This window comes from Eschrichtius robustus, chromosome 6 (genome assembly GCF_028021215.1).
Source record: "Eschrichtius robustus isolate mEscRob2 chromosome 6, mEscRob2.pri, whole genome shotgun sequence".
Lineage (NCBI taxonomy): Eukaryota > Metazoa > Chordata > Mammalia > Artiodactyla > Eschrichtiidae > Eschrichtius > Eschrichtius robustus.
The window spans coordinates 42,833,844-42,854,182 of record NC_090829.1 but is presented as its reverse complement, the minus strand read 5'-3'; the positions used below and the strand labels follow the sequence as shown (position 1 = coordinate 42,854,182).

Sequence of the window (20,339 nt, the reverse complement as noted above, 5' to 3'; positions counted from 1 at the left end):
AGTTGCTCTGTGGCATGTGGGATCTTCCCGGACCAGGGATCAAACCCGTGTCCCCTGTTTTGGCAGGCGGATTCTTAACCACTGCACCACCAGGGAAGTCCTCTCAGCAGTTTAATACTCTGGGCAGGCATTCAGGGGAGAGGTCAGGATATGCGACAGTCATTAGGGTAGGAGCAGGATATGGGTTGCATTCAAATCCTTGGGTTGCAAGAGATCCACTCTTTGTTTTGGGGCTTTCAACAAGATGGAAGATATGGTATAGTTGAAAGAAGGGACATTGTTGTGCCACTTCACCCTTGTAGCAGAGAGTGGCATACAGAACCCAGAAGTCACCTCCCAAAGCCATCCCAAAGGCTAAGAACTTCCTTAGTTGGGATGCCCTGGGAAAAGTTCATAACTAACCACCAACCCTGGATCCCAACCCTAAACTCTTAAACTTCAGACTTCCTTTAAAATGTTTACCACAAACACACATGTAAGACACTGCTGGATATCATAAATCCTCCATGTGAATTGTTCCTCTCTTACTGGCCCTCTGCCCAGCTGTCTTTTACATCACATCCTTTGATGTGGTTTCTCTTCCATCTTCCTAGGTTAGTTGGTCTCAGCCTTCCAAATCCCTCCGACCCAAAGATGGAGAAGGCATAAAGAAAGAAATATATCTATAAGAAAATACAGAGAGACAAAACTTTAAGTTCCTGGAATCTCTTCACTATCCCGTCCTCAAACTGGAAAAGAAAAGTCTAAGTGCAAATATCACTATCTTAATCATTTGTGAATTCTTACTCTCCCTGTGACAAATACAAGCAAAGCCACAATTAAAGCAATATTGCAATCTAAATAGAGAAGAATTGTTCAAGCAAGGGCGAAATGTCAAGAGTAAATTTTATCCCAGCCTGCTGGGTAATCTTTGGATGAGAAACTAATGCAACATTTCCAAAATTGGCATCTTACAGAACGCTGTTCCATGGGATGCTGCTTGATGAGTTCTATACTCAAAATAAATATAGTATCACTGGATAAAACAAAATTAAACAAATTTCTTTTCTGTGGGAATATCAGGGACTACACTAACATGCTCTATGAATCTTTAAAAGGGAGATAGAATATAGCATTTCCAACATTAGTTTGACACAGAACCCACTCTTTGCAGTAGCTCATAATAACAACTTCCAGTAATGGCTTTCCTCTGAACACAGTTTGAGAAGCACTATTCTAATATATATATATACATATATATGAAGATCAAAAATAAATTATGTTTTTCAGAGTTTGTTTAACTGGCAGAGCAAGGCCAGAAAGTTTCCCATCACCCACTCCCTGATTTGACTCACCAAGATTTGCAAATCTGCATAACTATATGCCTTCATTAAACCAAATTCAATTTAGAGTCAACAAATTCACTTCTTAAAAAATGAGGCTGTTGAGTTATTATATATTCACAGCTTTAAATATTCACATTGCAAGTGAATTCCCAAATACGCACCTGTTCCAGCAATGTTATCACTGAATAACTAGAATTAATTATTTTAGAGATGATGATAATGAAGCCAAAGAATTTATCCAAATTAAGTGTTCTTCCATGAAGAAAGGGCTGAAATTTTAGATCAATAATGATTTAATTTTACTCTGAAATCTTTGAGGGACATTCAGTTCTTCTAAGCACAATAATTAGATGAATCGCTGGATCTTTGCTATGATGAAGCAATATCTATATCAACTTTCTTTTTACCTTTTACCCAACACACAAGTCCATATGATACAGGTTTTTATGAGCAAATCCTTACACACTGATTAATCTTAAAAATACTTTAGCTAGTCTTTACTATTCTTTCTGTGTATTCTCCCTGAATTAAACTAACATGGGAATAGTTCTATTTTGTTGGAAGGCAATCCTCCCAACAGAATTAGAAACTTTTGAGAAATACCTACCCATCATACGTCAGCTGTTAGCCTCACATTCACACTGAAAAGAGTTACACACATTTTTCTGAGACATAGAAAATATTTAGTAAGAATATATTTATTACAAATTTCATTCATATTTTGGTATACAAATATTATTTAAAGGGCTTGAGAAATGCCATTATAATGCTAAATGAAAAAAGCTAAAAAAAAAAAAGCTAGCTACAAAATTAATAGACACATGCTCTCAAATACATATAAATATTTTTTAAAGGTGATGTTTTAAAATAGGAATTATTGACTCTAGGTGATACAATTTTTTCTTAATTTTTCTGTATTATTTTTATAATCGTGAAAAAAAATGAAGGCTATTTTTTTCAATAGCACTACCCAATGTTACCTGACTTATTCCACTAAACCCAAACTACAGTGTTGAAGATACAAGTTTATGGTGAAATGCCAGGGTTTTCCTCTGGGTACAAAAGGAACCCAGTAAAAATGCTATCATCCTCAGCACTGACATACACCCCATTCCAATCTTTTGAAACTTCCAGCCAGACTTGGTCCCCTGCTTTTAATTTCAAGATGATGAGGAGAGAGGCCTGGTCTATTTCATGACCATAGAGCGTTTCTCTGGACTTGAACTGCTTCCTATTCCAGGCCACCAGGCTGATCTGAGCAGGTCGGCCCCTCACGGTGACGTAGTAGGAAAAAACATATGCCCCAGGAATACTACAGTTAAATTTCCCAGTGACAGGGCTGTAGTTCCCTTGGTCGTTATAGAGAACCTTGTCAAACTTGATAGGGGCATTTGGAGGGGGGAAAGGCTTGGATAAAGCAGCACTGAAAGCTGACCGTGGGATTCTGGCCACCTCCCCCTTGGAGCCCTTGAGGCCCCGAGAGCCCTTCTTCCCAATAGACCCTCGGACCCCTTTGCTCCCAAGTTCACCCTTTGGCCCTGCAGGTCCCACAAGACCAGGAGGACCCAACTCTCCCTTTTCTCCTTTAACTCCTGGATCACCTTGGGCCCCAGGCAGCCCGTCTGAACCACTTTTCCCTTCCGTTCCAATATCTCCTTTGCTACCTTTTTCTCCTTTCATGCCCTCCTCACCTTTTTCTCCTTTTCCCCCCCTCTCCCCAGAATCTCCACAGTAGCCCTTATCCCCCATCTCCCCCTTGTCTCCCTTGGCCCCAGGCTCTCCATTCAAGCCTGGTGCACCCACAGCCCCTCGGTCTCCTTTATCTCCTTTCTCTCCTTTGGTACCATTGGCACACGTGTCCCCCTTCGAGCCTTTTTGTCCTTTCACTCCTGCCAGGCCAATGTTTCCTCTATCCCCCTTAGGACCAAGTCCACCTGAAATGGAAAAATTAAAACAATGGTTAAGGCTCACATACGGTATGACCAGTATGCTATTATCAGAGAGCTCACAAAATGAAACAAAACCTGTTAAGTGGAGCTGGAAACCTGCTTCTTGCCTGAGCAATGGCCATGCAGAGAAGACTCTTACACTGAGCCATTCAAATCAAGCTACTCCCTCATAAAGGAAAGACTTAATGCTACTGAGAAGCAACAGCTTATATTTAGATCTTATATATCTAGTTTGTCTGTTTGTTTGTTTGTTTGACTTTTAAGATGATGAAGAGTATTAGAACTATAGTTGCCCATTGTGTTTCATTACACTTTGCATTTTGGCCCAACCCAGCTATTCTCCTAAATCTCCATATTGTCCATCCAAACCCAAAATCTTACAGGCAAAAAAACTGCAACCCAGAAAGATTTAGAGATCTTTTTCCCAAGGACAGCAAGAAAGAGGAGCAGAGTTCAGATACTTTTACCACTTCCAGACTCCTAGACTAGTGCTGATAACACTCCATCCAATCAGTACACTAAATTATTAGAAGATTATTAGTAATTGATATTCCATCTTACCTCCCTGATAACTTTAAATACAAACAGGAAGAAAATTAAGGGCCATACTGCACACATGACTACACACAGTAGATATACTTTATACACTACCTGGTTCTCCAGGTTTTCCTGGGTATCCTGGAACTCCATTTGTTCCTTGCTCCCCACGTTCTCCCTTAAGTCCTAAAATGATACCAAGATTAACTTTTGTCTAACTATATTAGCTATGATATAACAAACACCCATTGCACAACTGTGTCACATTCTAATGTTTCCTTTACCAAAATGTGTAAAGGTAAAACAATATGGAAAAAGAATTTATTGCGCAACATTAGGAATATTTTATTCCAATTGATGGTAAACCATTTAAAGTATATTTGGAGGTAGTGCCAAATCTCTTCAAACAGATTTCAGCTTTTCCCTCAGCATTCTTGTAGCTCTTCAAATCTCTTACAAAACCTATGACATTCTGCCTTACATTATGTATGTCTGTGTTTGTGCTCTTCTTATTATGAATTCTGAATGACAGTTAAAAGGTCCTCTTTTTTTATATCCCTCATAATGCCTGAGAAATCGTACCATGCACCATATAAGCTAAAACACAGAGCACAACATTCTGCAGTCAGCTGAAACTATTCATGATAAAAACCTACACAGGATCAAAAATATTGTCCTTGATATACATAAAGCACCAAGGAAAAGCTAATTTTCATTTTGTTTGGAATTTTTTTCGTACACTCTTTGGGCAAATTATAAAGCTGTGAAAATTCATGTTTGAAAAAATAAAAATATCTGGGCTTTTAGATATTTGCCATATTACCACAAAATGGACTTTTATACTGGGCCTGGCCAAAGGCCCATCCTGTTACAGTGCAGCCACTCTACATTTATTTTAATTGTAACTAATAGTAGCAAAAATAACAGTAACAATAATAGCTAACTCTCATTGAGCACTTACTTTGCACCAGGTAATGTTCCAAACTCTTAACATGAATTTTTTAATTTCAACCTTTTAGTTTGATATTAATTTTTATTTGATAGTAAAACAGCCTCTCATATAACAGGGAGGCTCACATAACAGAGCACATTTCATCAATTGGAACATTTTTCATTTACAAAAGTTTGTAGCATCTCCCATCAAGAAAGGTAGAGCACATATTTTTGTCACCACTTTCATCACAAAACAAACTGAGGTATGAAAAAGTTTAGCAATCTGTACAGAGTCGAACATAACTGTATATAATACTGGTTGGCATCAACTTACCAGCCATATTATTTATGATATAACCAACATATTTTGTTTCATTTTGCCAGGGAAAAAGAAACCCTAAGTCAAATTAAAAGTCATGAGAAGAGGGGGCTTTTCAAGATGGTGGAGGAGTAGGAGGACATGGAGTTCATCTCTCTCCACAAATGCATCAAGAATACATCTACAGGGGCTTCCCTGGTGGCGCAGTGGTTGAGAATCTGCCTGCCAATGCAGGGGACACGGGTTCGAGCCCTGGTCTGGGAGGATCCCACGTGCCGCGGAGCAACTAGGCCCGTGAGCCACAATTACTGAGCCTGCGCGTCTGGAGCCTGTGCTCCGCAACAAGGGAGGCCGCGATAGTGAGAGGCCCGCGCACCGTGATGAAGAGTGGCCCCCACTTGCCGCAACAAGAGAAAGCCCTCGCACAGAAACGAAGACCCAACGCAGCCATAAATAAATAAATAAATAAATAAAAATTAAAAAAAAAAAAAAAAGAATACATCTACAGATGCAACAATTCTCACAGAACACCGGCTGAACACTAGCAGAAGACCTTGGACACCAGAAAGGACAATAAAGATGCCTGCATAACCGGGTAGGATGAAAGAAAGGGAGAAAGAAGAGGAGAGGAAATGGGATGGAACCTGCTCCCCAGTTGGGGAGCTGAAGCAGCAGAGAGGTTCCCACATCTGGGGAAGCCCCCTCACCGACAGAGAAATCGGTTGGGACAGAAGGGAAGCATCTGAGGCTGTCAGAGGAGGGTGAAATGGCCAGTCTGTGGCAGAGAGCACAGAGTGAGACCTACACAGACAGTCCATGTAACAGCACTGCATGCCCCACACTGGGACGTGTGTCCACTGGTGTGCACGGGGGCTGGGAGCCGGAGCGTGGGGATTGGAGTACAAACCCAGAAGGAGTACTATTGTTGGCTGCAAGGAGACAGCCTGTGGGGATGGGAGGGAGGAAATCTGCAACCGGAAATGCCTGTAGAGGAAACCTGGACTGCCATGGAAACAAGGCACCACTGTTGAGTGACATGCAGGGAATGGAGCCACCACTGCAGCCTCTCCCCCCATGCACCAGCCCCTGCCCATCCCCCCAGGCACTAGGAAAGGGCCCTGCCAGGGCTGGCCCTAGCGCACCTGCCACTGGGCACTAGAAAATGCTCCCACTAGGGCCAGATCTCTTGTGCCTGTGGCTGCCGCTTCCCTGCACACCTGTCGCCACTGGGGCTCCTGTGACCCAGGCAGCCATGCCACCTCCACGCCCTGTCCTCACTGGGGCAGGCCCAAGTGCTCCAGGGCAGCCTCGGGAGCAGACTCCTGTGGGTGGCCCACATGCAGAAGTGGGGTTAAGGGGCTTCCCTGGTGGCGCAGCGGTTGAGAGTCTGCCTGCCAGTGCAGGGGACGTGGGTTCGAGCCCTGGTCTGGGAGGATCCCACATGCCACGGAGCGGCTGGGCCCGTGAGCCACAATTGCTGAGCCTGCGCGTCTGGAGCCTGTGCTCCACAGCAAGAGAGGCCGCGATAGTGAGAGGCCCGCACACCGCGATGAAGAGTGGCCCCCGCTTGCCACAACTAGAGAGGGCCCTCGCACAGAAACGAAGACCCAACACAGCAAAAATAAATAAATAAATAAAATTAAGACGTGGGGAAAAAAAAAAAAGAAGTGGGGTTAAAATCACAGCTGAGCCCCAGGGGCAGGGTGACTAAGGAAGAGGAACAAAAATCTTTCCATCAGTTGCACAAGCTACATATTAAGGCCCTGTTATCAGCTTCGTAGACCCTGCATCTATGGATCTGAATGGACAATGAGTGTTCCCACAAATGAAACTGGTCTAGCTCTGGCAGCTGTGGACTTTGGGGGCAAGCACACGCATGAGTTGGGCCAGATCAGAGTCTGACCTGTCCTCAGAGTGCCCACAGCCGGTCGAGAGACCAACCTAGAGGCACTGGACGGCCCACTGGGGAGGTGGAGGTGGGCTGTGGCTCACAGCAGGGGCTAGGACAATGACAGCTGAGACCCCAGGAAAATATTATTATTACTATTATTATTATTATGTTTTGATTTGTTCTGCTGCTGGCTTTGTTTTTTGTAATTATTATTCTTTATTTTTATTTTTATTTAGTATTTCTGGGGTTTTTAGGTTTGTTTAGTTTTTCTGTTTTTCTTTCTTTCTTTTTAAAATTTTGTTAATATATTTTTTATTTTTACTTTGCTTTTTCATTGTTCTGTTTTTTTCCTTTTCTTTGTTCTATTTTGTTTTTATCTTTTTTCCTCTTTTTTCTGTTTTTTGTTTTTATTCTTTTTTTAATGGTTTTTGTGTGTCTGTTTTGTTTGCTTTATTCAGTTTGCATTCTGTTTTAGTTTTGTATTTTGTTTTCTGTTTTTGTTAGTTTTTAATTGTTTGATTTCATTTGGGGGTTCTTTTTGTTTGTCTGGTTGTTCTCTTGGTTTTTGTTTTCTTTGGTTTTGTTTTTGTTTCTTTTTGTGTGTGCATGAGTTTGTTTTCATTTTTGTTTGGTTTGTTTTGCTTTTACCATTTGTCTGGAGTTTTGTTTGTTTTTTGGTTTTATTGCTGTTGTTGCTATTTGTTTCTGTATTTGCTATTTCTCTTGGGTTTTGTTTCTCTTTTTGTTTTCCTTTGTTTTCTCCCCCCCACCTTTTTTTCCCTTTATTGCCGTGATGTGTGGCTTGTGGGGTCTTGGTTCCCCAGCCGGGGGTCAGGCCTGAGCCTCAGGGAAGGGAGCGCTGAGTCCAGGATGCTAGACTGCCAGAGAATTCCTGACCCCAAGGAATGTTAATTGATGAGACCTCTCCCAGAGGTCTCCATCTTGAATACAAGACATGGCTCCACCCAACGGCCTGCAGGCTCTAGTGCTGGATGCCTCACAGCAAACAACAAGCAAGACAGGAACACAAACCCACCTATCAGCAGACAGGCTGCCTAAAGATGTGCTAACCTCACAGACACCCCAAAACACACCACCTGACATGGCCCTGCTCATCAGAGGGACAAGATCCAGCTCCACCCACCAGAACACAGGCACCAGTCCCTCCCACCAGGAAGCCTACACAAGCCACTGGACCAACCTCACCCACCAAGGGCAGACACCAGAAGCAAGAGGAACTATGACACTGCAGCCTGTGGAAAGAAGACCTCAAACACAGTAAGTTAGACAAAATGAGAAGACTGAGAAATATGTTGCAGAAGAAGGAGCAAGGTAAAAACCCACAAGGCCAAATAAATGAAGAGGAAATAGGCAATCTACCTGAAAAAGAATTCAGAGTAATAATAGTAAAGATGATCCAATTCTGTTAAACAGAAATGTTTAACAAGGACCCAGAAGAACTAAAGAACAAACAAACAGTGATGAACAACTCAATAACTGAAATTAAAAATAAACTCGAAGGAATCAATAGCAGAATTACTGAGGAAGAAGAACAGATAAGTGACCTGGAAGATAGGATGGTGGAAATAACTGCCACGAAGCAAAATAAAGAAAAAAGAATGAAAAGAAATGAGGACAGTCTCAGAGACCTCTGGGACAACAGTAAATCCACCAGCGTTCAAATTGTAGGGATCCCAGAAGAAGTAGAGAAAGAGAAAGTGTCTGAGAAAATATTTGAAGAGATTATAGTCAAAAACTTCTCTAACATGGGAAAGGAAATAGTCAGTCAAGTCCAGGAAGCACAGACAGTCCCATACAGGATAAACCCAAGGAGAAACAGGCTGAGACACATACTAATCAAACTAACAAAAATTAAACACAAAGAAAAATTACTAAAAGCAGCAAGGGAAAAGCAACAAATAACAAACAAGGGAATTCCCATAAGGTTATCAGCTGATTTTTCAGCAGAAACTCTTCAGGCCAGAAGGGAGTGGCAGGATATATTTAAAGTGATGAAAGGGAAAAATCTACAACCAAGATTATTCTACCTGAAGGATCTCATTCAGATTTGATGGAGAAATCAAAAGCTTTACAGAAAAGCAAAGCTCAGAGAATTCATCACCACGAAACCAGCTTTACAACAAATGCTAAAGGAACTTCTCTAGGCAGGAAACACAAGAGAAGAAAGAGACCTACAAAAACAAACCCCCAAAAATTAAGAAAATGGTAATAGGAACATACATATTGATAATTACCTTAAATGTAAATGGATTAAATGCTCCAACCAAAGGACACAGATTGGCTGAATGCATACAAAAATAAGACCCATTTATATGCTGTCTACAAGAAACCCACTTCAGACCTAGGGACACATACAGATTGAAAGTGAGAGGATGGAAAAAGATATTCCATGCAAATGGAAATCAAAAGAAAGCTGCAGTAGAAATACTCATATCAGACAAAATAGGCTTTAAAATAAAGACTATTACAAGAGACAAAGAAGGACACTACATAATGATCAAGGGATCAATCCAAGAAGAAGATATAACAAGAGTAAATATTTATGCACCCAACATAGGAGCACCTCTATACATAAGGCAAGTGCTAACAGCCATAAAAGAGGAAATTGACAGTAACACAATAATAGTGGGGACTTTAACACTCCACTTATATCAACGGATAGATATCCAGACAGAAAATTAATAAGGAAACACAAGCTTTAAATGACACATTAGACCAGGTAGACTTAGTTGATATTTATAGGACATTCCATCCAAAAGCAGCAGAATACACTTTATTCTCAAGTGTACGTGGAACATTCTCCAGGATAGATCACATCTTGGGTCAGAAATCAAGCCTCGGTAAATTTAAGAAAATTGAAATCATATCAAGCGTCTTTTCCGACCACAAGGCTATGAGATTAGAAATCAATTACAGGGAAAAAACCAATAAAAAACACAAACACTTGGAGGGTAAACAATATGCTACTAAACAACCAAGAGATCACTGAAGAAATCAAAGAGGAAATCAAAAAACACTGAGAGGGGGCTCCTGGTGGCATAGTGGTTAAGAATCCACCTGCCAATGCAGGGGACACAGGTTCAAGCCCTGGTCTGGGAAGATCTCACATGCCACAGAGTAACTAAGCCCATAAACCACAACTACTGAGCCTGCACTCCACAGCCCACGAGCCACAACTACTGAGCCTGCGTGCCACAACCACTGAAGCCCACGGGCCTAGAGCCACAACAAGAGAAGCCACCACAATGAGAAGCCCGCGCACTGCAATTAAGAGTAGCCCCTGCTCGCCACAACTAGAGGAAGCCTGCATGCAGCAACGAAGACTCAACACAGACAAAAATAAATAACTAAAATTTTAAAATACCTAGAAACAAATGACAATAAAAACATGATGAACCAAAACCTATGGGAGGCAGCAAAAGCAGTTCTAAGAGGGAAGTTTAAAGTAATACAATCCTACCTCAAGAAACAAGAAAAATCTCACATAAACAACCTAACCTTACACTTAAAGCAACTAGAGAAAGAAGGAAAAAAACAAAGTTAATAGAAGGAAAGAAATCATAAAGATCAAAACAGAAATAAACGAAATAAAAACAAAGAAAACAACAGCAAAGATCAATAAAACTAAAAGATGGTTCTTTGAGAAGATAAACCAAATTGATAAACCTTTAGGCAGACTCATCAAGAAAAAAAGGGAGAGGACTCAAATCAATAAAATTAGAAATTGAAAAGGATGAGTTACAAATGACATTGCAGAAATACAAAGGATCGTAAGAGACTACTATAAGCAACTCTATGCCAATAAAATGGACAACCTGGAAGAAATGGAGAAATTCTTAGAAAAGTATAACCTTCCAAGACTGAACCAGGAAGAAATAGAAAATATAAACAGACCAATCACAAGTAATGAAATTGACACTGTGATTAAAAATCTTCCAACAAACAAAAGTCCAAGACCAGATGACTTCACAGGCGAATACTATCAAATTTTAGAGAAGAGCTAACACCTATCCTTCTCAAACTCTTCCCAAAAATTGCAGAGGGAGGAACACTCCCAAACTCATTCTATGAGGCCACCATCACCATGATATCAAAACCAGACAAAGATATCACACAAAAAAAGAAAATTACAGGCCAATATCACTGATGAACATAAACGCAAAAATCCTCAACAAAATACTAGCAAACCGAATCCAACAAAACATTAAAAGGACCACACGCCATGATCAAGTGGGATATATCCCAGGGATGCAAGGACTCTTAAATACATGCAAATCAATCAATGTGATACACCATATTAACAAATTGAAGGATAAAAACCATATGATCATCTCAAGAGATGCAGAAAAAGCTTTTGACAAAATTCAACACCCATTTAAGATAAAAAAAACTCTCCAGAAAGTGGGCATAGAGGGAACTTACCTCAAAACAATAAAGGCCATATATGAAAAACCCAAATGAAGCGTTATTCTCAATGGTGAAAACCTGAAAGCATTTCCTCTAAGATCAGGAACAAGACAAGGGTGCCCACTCTCGCCACTATTATACAACATAGTTTTGGAAGTCCTAGCCACAGCAATCAGAGAAGAAAAAGAAATAAAAGGAATACAAACTGGAAAAGAATAAGTAAAACTGTAACTGTTTGCAGATGACATGATAATATACATAGAGAATCCTAAAGATGCCACTAGAAAACTACTAGAGCTAATCAATGAATTTAGTAAAGTTGCATGATACAAAATTAATACACAGAAATCTCTTGCATTCCTATACACTAACAATGAAAGATCAGAAAGAGAAATTAAGGAAACAATTTCATTCACCATTGCAAAAAACAGAATAAAATATCTAGGAATAAACCCACCTAAGGAGGCAAAAGACCTGTACTCAGAAAACTATAAGATACTGATGAAAGAAATCAAAAAAGACACAAACAGATGGAGAGATATACCATGTTCTTGGATTGGAAGAATCAATATTGTGAAAATGACTATAATACCCAAAGCAATCTACAGATTCAGTGCAATCCCTATCAAATTACCAATGGCATTTTTCACAGAACTAGAGCAAAAAATTTTTACAATCTGTATGGAAACACAAAAGACCCCAAATAGCCAAAGCAATCTTCAGAAAAAAAAGGAGTTGGAGGAATCAGGCTCCTGACTTCAGACTATACTACAAAGCTACAGTAATCAAGACAGTATGGTACTGGCACAAAAACAGAAATATAGATCAATGGAACAGGATAGATAGCCCAGAGATAAACCCATGTACCTATGGTCACCTTATTTTTGATAAAGGAGGCAAGCATTTACAGTGGAGAAAAGACAGTCTCTTCAATAAGTGGTGCTGGGAAAACTGGACAGCTACATGTAAAAGAATGAAATTAGAACACTCCCTAACACCATACACAAAAATAAACTCAAAATGGATCAAGGATCTAAATGTAAGGCCAGTCATTATAAAACTCTTAGATGAAAACATAAGCAGAACACTCTATGACATAAATCACAGCAAGATCCTTTTTGACCCACCTCTTGGAGAAATGGAGGTAAAAACAAAAATAAACAAATGGGGGGGACCTAATGAAACTTAAAAGCTTTTGCACAGCAAAGGAAACCATAAACAAGACGAAAAGACAACCCTCAGAATGGGAGAAAATATTTGCAAATGAAGCAACTGACAAAGGATTAACCTCCAAAATATACAAGCAGCTCATGCAGCTCAATATGAAAAAAACAAACAACCCAATCCAAAAATGGGCAGAAGACCTAAATAGACATTTCTCCAAAGAAGACATACAGATTGCCAACAAACATATGAAAGGATGCTCAACATCACTAATCATTAGAGAAATGCAAATCAAAACTACAATAAGGTATCACCTCACACCAGTCAGAATGGCCATCATCAAAAAATCTACAAACAATAAATGCTGGAGAGGGTGTGGAGAAAAGGGAACCCTCTTGCACTGTTGGTGGGAATGTAAATTGATAAAACCACTATGGAGAACAGTATGGAGGTTCCTTAAAAAATTAAAAATAGAACTGCCATATGACCCAGCAATCCCACTACTGGGTATATACCCAGAGAAACCATAATGCAAAAAGACACATGCACCCCAATGTTCATTGCAGCACTATTTACAATAGGCTGGACATGGAAGCAACCTAAATGTCCATCAACAGAGGAATGGATAAAGAAGATGTGGTACATATATATAATGGAATATTACTCGGCCATAAAAAAGAATGAAACTGGGTCATTTGTAGAGACGTGGATGGACCTAGAGACTGTCGTACAGAGTGAAGTAAGGCAGAAAGAGAAAAACAAATATCGTATATTATCCCATATATGTGGATTCTTAAAAAATGGTATAGATTATCTTATTTGCAAAGCAGAACTAGAGACACAGACGTACAGAACAAATGTATGGATACCAAAGGGGAAAAGGGTGTGGGTGGGATGAATTGTGAGATAGGGATTGACATATATACACTATTGATACTATATATAAAATAGATAACTAATGAGAACCTACTGTAAAGCACAGGGAACTCTACTCAGTGCTCTGTGGTGACCTAAATGGGAAGGAAATCCAAAAATGAGGGCATATATGTATATGTATAGCTGATTCACTTTACAGCAACTATACCCCAATAAAAATTTTTCAAAGAAGAAACCAAAATAATTTTTTTTAGTTTCTTAATCTCTTTTATTTTATTTTTTAATTGAAGTATAGTTGACTTACAATGTTGTGTAAGAAACCAGAATATTATCAGTGTCCAAGAAGACTCTGTTGTGCCCCCTTTTTGTCACAGTCTAACCTTTGAGAGTAACTACAGTTAACTTTTAACATCATAGACTTTTGGGGGTTTGTACTCACAATTATATAATTGAAATTGTATAGTATGTAATCTTTTGTGTCTGAATTCTTTTGCTCAACATTATATTTGTAAAATTGATTTATACTGTTGCATATAGTTGTTTGTTGGTTCTCATTACCATTGTATAAATATGCCAATATTTAATAATCTACTATAAAGAATTTATTAATTTTACAATAAAAGCACAATGGCTGTAAATAAATAAATAAATACATAAAAGTCATGAAAAGAGATTCAGCCAAATTTCATAAGACTAGCTAGAAAAATCCCACCATAAGCTGCTCAACAGAGTTTTCTAAGTAGCTTGCTCCTCTTTATCATTCCATTTAAAATTTAAAATTTGGAAATTAACCCATAGGCCATCAGGAAAACATCTGTATACCTTTGAAGAGAACATAACTATGAATGGAAGTGAAGGAATAATTCTATTCCCAGTCCTTGTCAATATTCATATCCTGACCTTCACTGCACAGTTATTCTGGTTCTCGAGTTCATTTAAAGAGTTTAACTGCTTATAATGAATTTACTCAATCAGATAATGATTGAGTAAAAAATACAGTCATTCTACTCATTTATTTTTTTAACTTTAAGTCTTAACCAAGAGTCCAAGTGAAGTGGAAGTAGAAGGAAAATACAGTTGTCGCTTTATAGAGACTGGCTAAATGAATTTCTACTTTTGATCCTTCATCAAAGCATATTCTTAAGAACCTCATTTTATAATACTTCCCTGTTTTTTCTTCTACTTCCAGAAGTCTAACTTCCAAAATGTATGAATCACTGGGGAAGTTCATCACTCATCTTTATTTCACAGGGCTTTCTGCTAACATAATTCATCCACAAAAGGATTAAATGCTTCCAAGAATGAAAATCGCATAACTGACAAGTGTGAAGTGACTCTCTCTTACCTTAGCATCTTTTTTGAGTAATTACTTCACTGAATGTTCTACCAGAAATGAGTTAGGCAGCTCCTGAGCCATGCACAGGGTGATGTATAGATGATATTATGTCTTTTGACATGTGACACTAAGGCTAAAACATTTAACTTGATGGATATATAGTATTTCTACAGGCTGGTAGTATTCCCTGAGGAATTTCTAAATATCCCAGTGAATCTATAACCTTCCCTCAATAGCTTGAAGCACTTATAGAACCAGGGATTTCCCAGAGCAAAGCACCCTCTTTGCTGATACATCTATGGAATTACAGAATTTCTGAGCTGGAAAAGATCTAGGAAAGCCCACATAATGACAAATCTTCTTTAAACAGAGTATAAATAAATATCTAGTCTAGTCCTCTCAATTTCCAGATGAGGTAAAGTGACGGGTCCAAGGTCACTGCAAATAGCTTGACTTCTTCCATTTTAATTCAGTTCTCTTCCCACCGTTGACACTGCCCCTGATTTGAGAGTAAGCCAAAGGATATGTCATACTCTCCTTAGTAGGTAGGCTATCCATCTATATGGAATATTCTAGAGGATTGCCTGCTCTGCTTAGTTTTATGTAGTATGAAATTAATGTGCATCATAAGGAAGAACTCAAACAGAAGTATATAGGAAAGCACCCTTCCCCAGAGTCTATGCCCTGTGGCTCCCAGTCACTTAGTCAGCCAGGTGGACTCCAAGAAACAGAAAAGGTATGTGTGTGGGGGGGAGTATATTACCAGGCAAGTTTAAAATTTCTCAATTGTCTATTTATAAAGTTAATATGTTTATATCAAATATAACTCACAATATGCTTTACCAAGTTTTTACATTTTAAAAAATAGATCCACCTGCAAGAATCTGGTATTTACTTAGCAAGCTGCTCTTCTTAAAAATGATGCAGAACATCTCTTGGGTTTTGACATGAAATGGATATAATTACCTACCCTTCTCTCCTTTCTGGCCTTTTGGACCTTGGGGTCCAGTGACTCCTGGTGGCCCTAGGATCCCCATATCACCAGCTTCTCCCTTAAAACCTGGAAATGAGATTTAAAAACCATCAGGATAGAAAAATTCTCTTTTGAAATTCATTACTTCAAAAAAAAAATCAGTCATTTTATTGAGGCCAATGACTGTCAGTGTCCTAATGATAAAATCTGGGTGAGAATAAACTATTACAGAGTTCTAAGGACAATATTTTTGTGTGATTTGCAATTTTGCACTACCTGAATAGATAAATTGAGCCCATTAGTACTTGTCACTGAATTCATGGCAGTGATCAAATTATTCAGAGAAGCAGTACTATATCAAACAACAAGAAAAGATGATTATCTGACTCTTAACCTCATGTGGACCACACTTTCAAATTGGAAGTAAAACCACAATACCTAGCGCTTTTGGTTTTCCCACTCCTTCACTTATGTACTCATTCAGGAACCATTGCTGAGCCCTCCTACACACCAAGCACCCTGCTAGGTGTCAGGAATCAGCCATCAACATTCCAGCAGTCCCTTCCCTCATGGAGCTGAGAGTCCATGAAAGATAAACATGAACAAATAACCATAGAAATGGCCACACTGTTGTTAGTTATGTAAAGAAAAGAGAAAGTTCCTATTGTAGATGGTGGTTTAAAAAAAAAAAAAACTGATTTATGGGATCAGAGGATACCTCCTGGAAAAAACGTCATTAAGCTAAGACCCAACGAACAAATTAGAAATTTCTGAGACAAAGAAAAAAAAAAAAACCACAGATGAGTATTTCAGGAAAAACAAGAGTAGAAAAGACCATGGTGTTTTTAAGAAACTGAAGGAAGAGCACCATGGGCGGAGCTAGCGATCAGGGTAAAAGAGGCTGAGGGGCAGGCGAGGCGCAGATGGTGCAGGACTCAGACCTCCCTGGTGTCCTCGCTCATCCCAGCAGTCCAGGTCCCTTCCACTTACCTGGGCCACACAGACACCCAAGCCTAGGACAGTTATCGTTCCTGCAACCCCAGCCCTGTTCAAGCTAAGGGATTGTTTTGCAATCCCTGATTGGAATAATTTATGGCCAGGTTCTTTGAAAGTTAACCATATAAATAAGTACACTCAATTAAATTGTAATCTTTCATCTTAATTATTATAATTAAGTTGATGGGATGGAGAAAATTATTTTCTATCTGTTGAATTTCCTCTTTGAAAGAACACTGTATTTGTTTAGATGAAAAGCTTTAATAAATTGCATGCCATGGAGGTTAAGGCTGAAGGTAAGCTTAAGAAGCCAAAGTGGTGGTTAAGCTCTTCTGTCTAAAAAAGAAGGAAGAGCAGAGAGGAAAGGAATGGAAACCAAAGAGCAGGGGAGGCAGAAGCAAGCAGAATGATCAATTACAGTTCACTGTGCAGTGACTCCCCTTCCTCACGACCCCCAAATGCCCAATGTGGTTATGAGGGAAATGCACAGGGAGCACACAGCAACTGCCTGCAAGGGCACAAGGGGCAGGCAGGCTGCCCCTTCCATCTAGGCAAGGTGTACATCTTGGTTAGTTTAGTGTAAGTATCGGAAGCCTGGACCTCATGGAAGAGCTGGGGCTGGAGAGTGCACAAACCGAGTTTGACATCAGGTTCTATGCTCTCAGGTGCTACAACCTCTAGAATTACCTGAAACTCTCTGAAATGCAATTAAATTATCCACTGAAATGTAATAATATTTTAAACATTTTCTACAAAGATGAGAAACAACATAAAGTGCTTAACAGTTCTTGGCACATAGTAGGTAGCTATTATATAACTGAATTAATGAGAGAAGCTGAGATAAAATTTCAAATGGAATTTTACCTTTGCGAGCTATTAGATATAGCTGAGCTGTATACTTCAAAACACTTTCATTCAGAAACTCTGTAAAATTAGGCTCATAACTTTTAAAGTCTACATTTATTATTCACGTTACAGTAGATAATACAAATGTGATGTATGTAATATGTGTGTTAATTAATGTATGTAATAAGCTGAGCTCTAAGAACAGCGCAGCTAAATCCACCACTGGGTAAGACAAAAGCCCTGATGCTACGACTTATAAGACAGTTTAGCAACCAGCTGTGTTTACATGACCCCCTCCCACTCCCCACTAGCAGCTTGCCAGACATGATACTAAGAGAAATCCTGGTAAATATAATTTTCTCAGTCTAATTAGATCTCCAGTAATGTTTTTTTTTTTTTTCACCTACAAAGAGAGATATAGTTTTACTTTTTTTTTTTTCACACACACACACACACACACACACACACTGTATTTTATTTTTACAAGAGATAAATAGACTGACACCAAGCATTGTACATGGATGACCACAACAAAAGCAACAATGATTGCAATTAACAAACATGAAACACACTCATACTATGTCATAATATTGACATTCAGTCCAGTAATCCTCCACTGTAACAGCTCCTTTACTTTGCAGTGAAAATTGATTTGTATATTCTTTGCCTCTGAGTCCTTGTGGGATTTTTTTTTTTTAATTCAGACAGAAAGTCACAAAAATTATACTCACCCTCATCAGTTCACTCAGTCCCATGTAATTAATTTTTTTTTTCATCTTGATCTTTTGTTAGCACTTTTATGAGTTCATCAGTTTTTCATTAGAGTTCTGAAAATGCTTATTCATTCAGTTCAGCAGTACAGTCAGTTACCAGAAACCTGTACTTGTCAGAGTCTTTTCCATGAATTTCTTGAATTAGATCTCCAGTAATGTTTTGGCAACCCTGAAATCTTGGTTCCCCAGACCCCTGCCCAGCTTCTTTCCCATTCAATACCACCTCCACATAAACACTGATCACATTTCCCAAAAGCTTCCTGCAATGGGATGAAATGAATGAAAAGCTTAATGAGGATGCAGAATTCCTGATTTTATAACTTTAAATTCTTCAGGCAAGACACAACAAATATTTATATGTAATTCTTTCAGGGAATAGTGGATTTGAAATTGACATTCTGATCTCACTTTTTCCTTGAATTCTCTGCTGTAGGACATGTGAAAGCTGAACTGTATTCCCATAAAAGTGAGAGTACATTCATACTGTATACATGAAAGACATCTGAAATTTTGAAATATTTAACCATGATGTTCAATGGAGAAAACTGCTGGGCAAGGAGACTGTGTTGCCTCAGAATTTCAATGAGAAGTGAACTGAATCCTGCCTTTATTCTCCACCTCACAGGCATTCCATTTCTAATCCTAACTACAAGTAGCACTCCAAAAACCCATCAGTCAGTACACATTCTTACCAGACCACAGAATTTTCACTTACCCTATTTACATCAGCCATTAATGAAAAGATTGTGTAACTGGAAGAACTACACAACAGTGCTAGGGTTGGTAGGCCAGTCTCTGCTCTAACCAGCACCATCCAGTAGAACTTTCTGCAATTATGGAAATGCTCTGTATCTGTGCTGCCCATTGGCCACATGTGGCTACTGAGCACTTAGAATGGGACCCATGTGACCGAGGAATTGAATTTTTAATCTCATTTAATTTTAATATTAATAGCCGTACATGGGGCTCTGGCTACCCCACTGGGCAACAGAACCCATTGCATTTGTTACAATGTTACACCTAGGCTTGTTCCATGCGCATGACAATGTAGACACCCTTGGGGCAATTCCACCACCAATCCACCACCTCTCAACTCTAAGGATGTACAAGTGAGAAATATAGGGCCTCGTATATTTTCAAATACCTGGCTTTCCAGTCTCTCCAGGTTCTCCTTTTTGCCCTGGTCCAGATGAACAACAATCACAGCAATTCAAGAAGAAATCAGCCGTGTCAAGAGTGAGGTTTTCAGAGGGGAAGAGGGTGGCAGCACCAAAGACAGAATTGAAAGCTGAGGGGTCAGGGGTTGGTTCTGCCATTTCAGCCACTTCTGTGAAGGGAGTTTCTTCTTCTTCTGGAGGTTGGCCACTGGACGGCTTTGGACCCTTTGGCATCTCTTTTCCCTCAGACTTCTTCGTGAATTTGGTATATGGTGTGGTCTTTACTATTGTGTCCACACCAGCAATAGCCAAAATAATTAAAATGGCACAAAACCAAGAAAATACCCACATATTTGAGGCTGGAAGAAAGATAAAATGGGAATATATACATATATTACAAACAAAAAGACAAAGTGATATAGATATATTCTTATATGAGAGGAATATATATACATATATGAACCATAAGAATGAACAGTATGCATAATACTAAATGATTTTTATATACTTCATATGTAAATGTATGCTTGATTCACAACAGAATATTTTATTTACTTAAAGTATTTATTGTAAGGAACATTTTGCTTCAATTCTCCTTTCTGGTTGTTTTCCCAGTGTTACATGTACAAAAATATTGTTCTCAATCATTAAAATTATCTTGCCAAAAAGCAAACATGATCTATAATAAATGCAACATGACTTAATAGCTCATACACCCTGTGGAAAACAAATATGAATAAAATCATGACTGACTTCACCCAGATTTATAGGAATCAAATACATCTGTATTAGAGGGAGATGAAAAATATTGAGCTGAATTGTTTATTTCAGCAAAC

General features: G+C 39.0%; 1 protein-coding gene across 1 annotated transcript; it reads right to left on the bottom strand.

The window, feature by feature from the left end:
• Positions 1 to 2,351: 2,351 nt before the first annotated feature.
• On the bottom strand, positions 2,352 to 19,854 carry OTOL1 (otolin 1). The gene is made up of 4 exons (XM_068547389.1): positions 19,491 to 19,854; positions 15,729 to 15,818; positions 3,926 to 3,997; positions 2,352 to 3,259 (listed from the first exon to the last, which is right to left on the bottom strand). The coding sequence occupies exons 1-4, from the start codon at positions 19,852 to 19,854 to the stop codon at positions 2,352 to 2,354; spliced, it is 1,434 nt and encodes a 477-aa protein (XP_068403490.1).
• Positions 19,855 to 20,339: the final 485 nt, after the last annotated feature.

Excerpts from the sequence above, each read along its gene's own strand:
- OTOL1 (XM_068547389.1), bottom strand. The coding sequence starts at position 19,854 with ATGTGGGTATTTTCTTGGTTTTGTGCCATTTTAATTATTTTGGCTATT. Across the intron at positions 15,819-19,490 it reads TGGAGAGACTGGAAAGCCAG|GTTTTAAGGGAGAAGCTGGT; the intron begins GTATTTGAAAAT and ends TCTCATTTCCAG. Across the intron at positions 3,998-15,728 it reads AGGCCAGAAAGGAGAGAAGG|GACTTAAGGGAGAACGTGGG; the intron begins GTAGGTAATTAT and ends GTATCATTTTAG.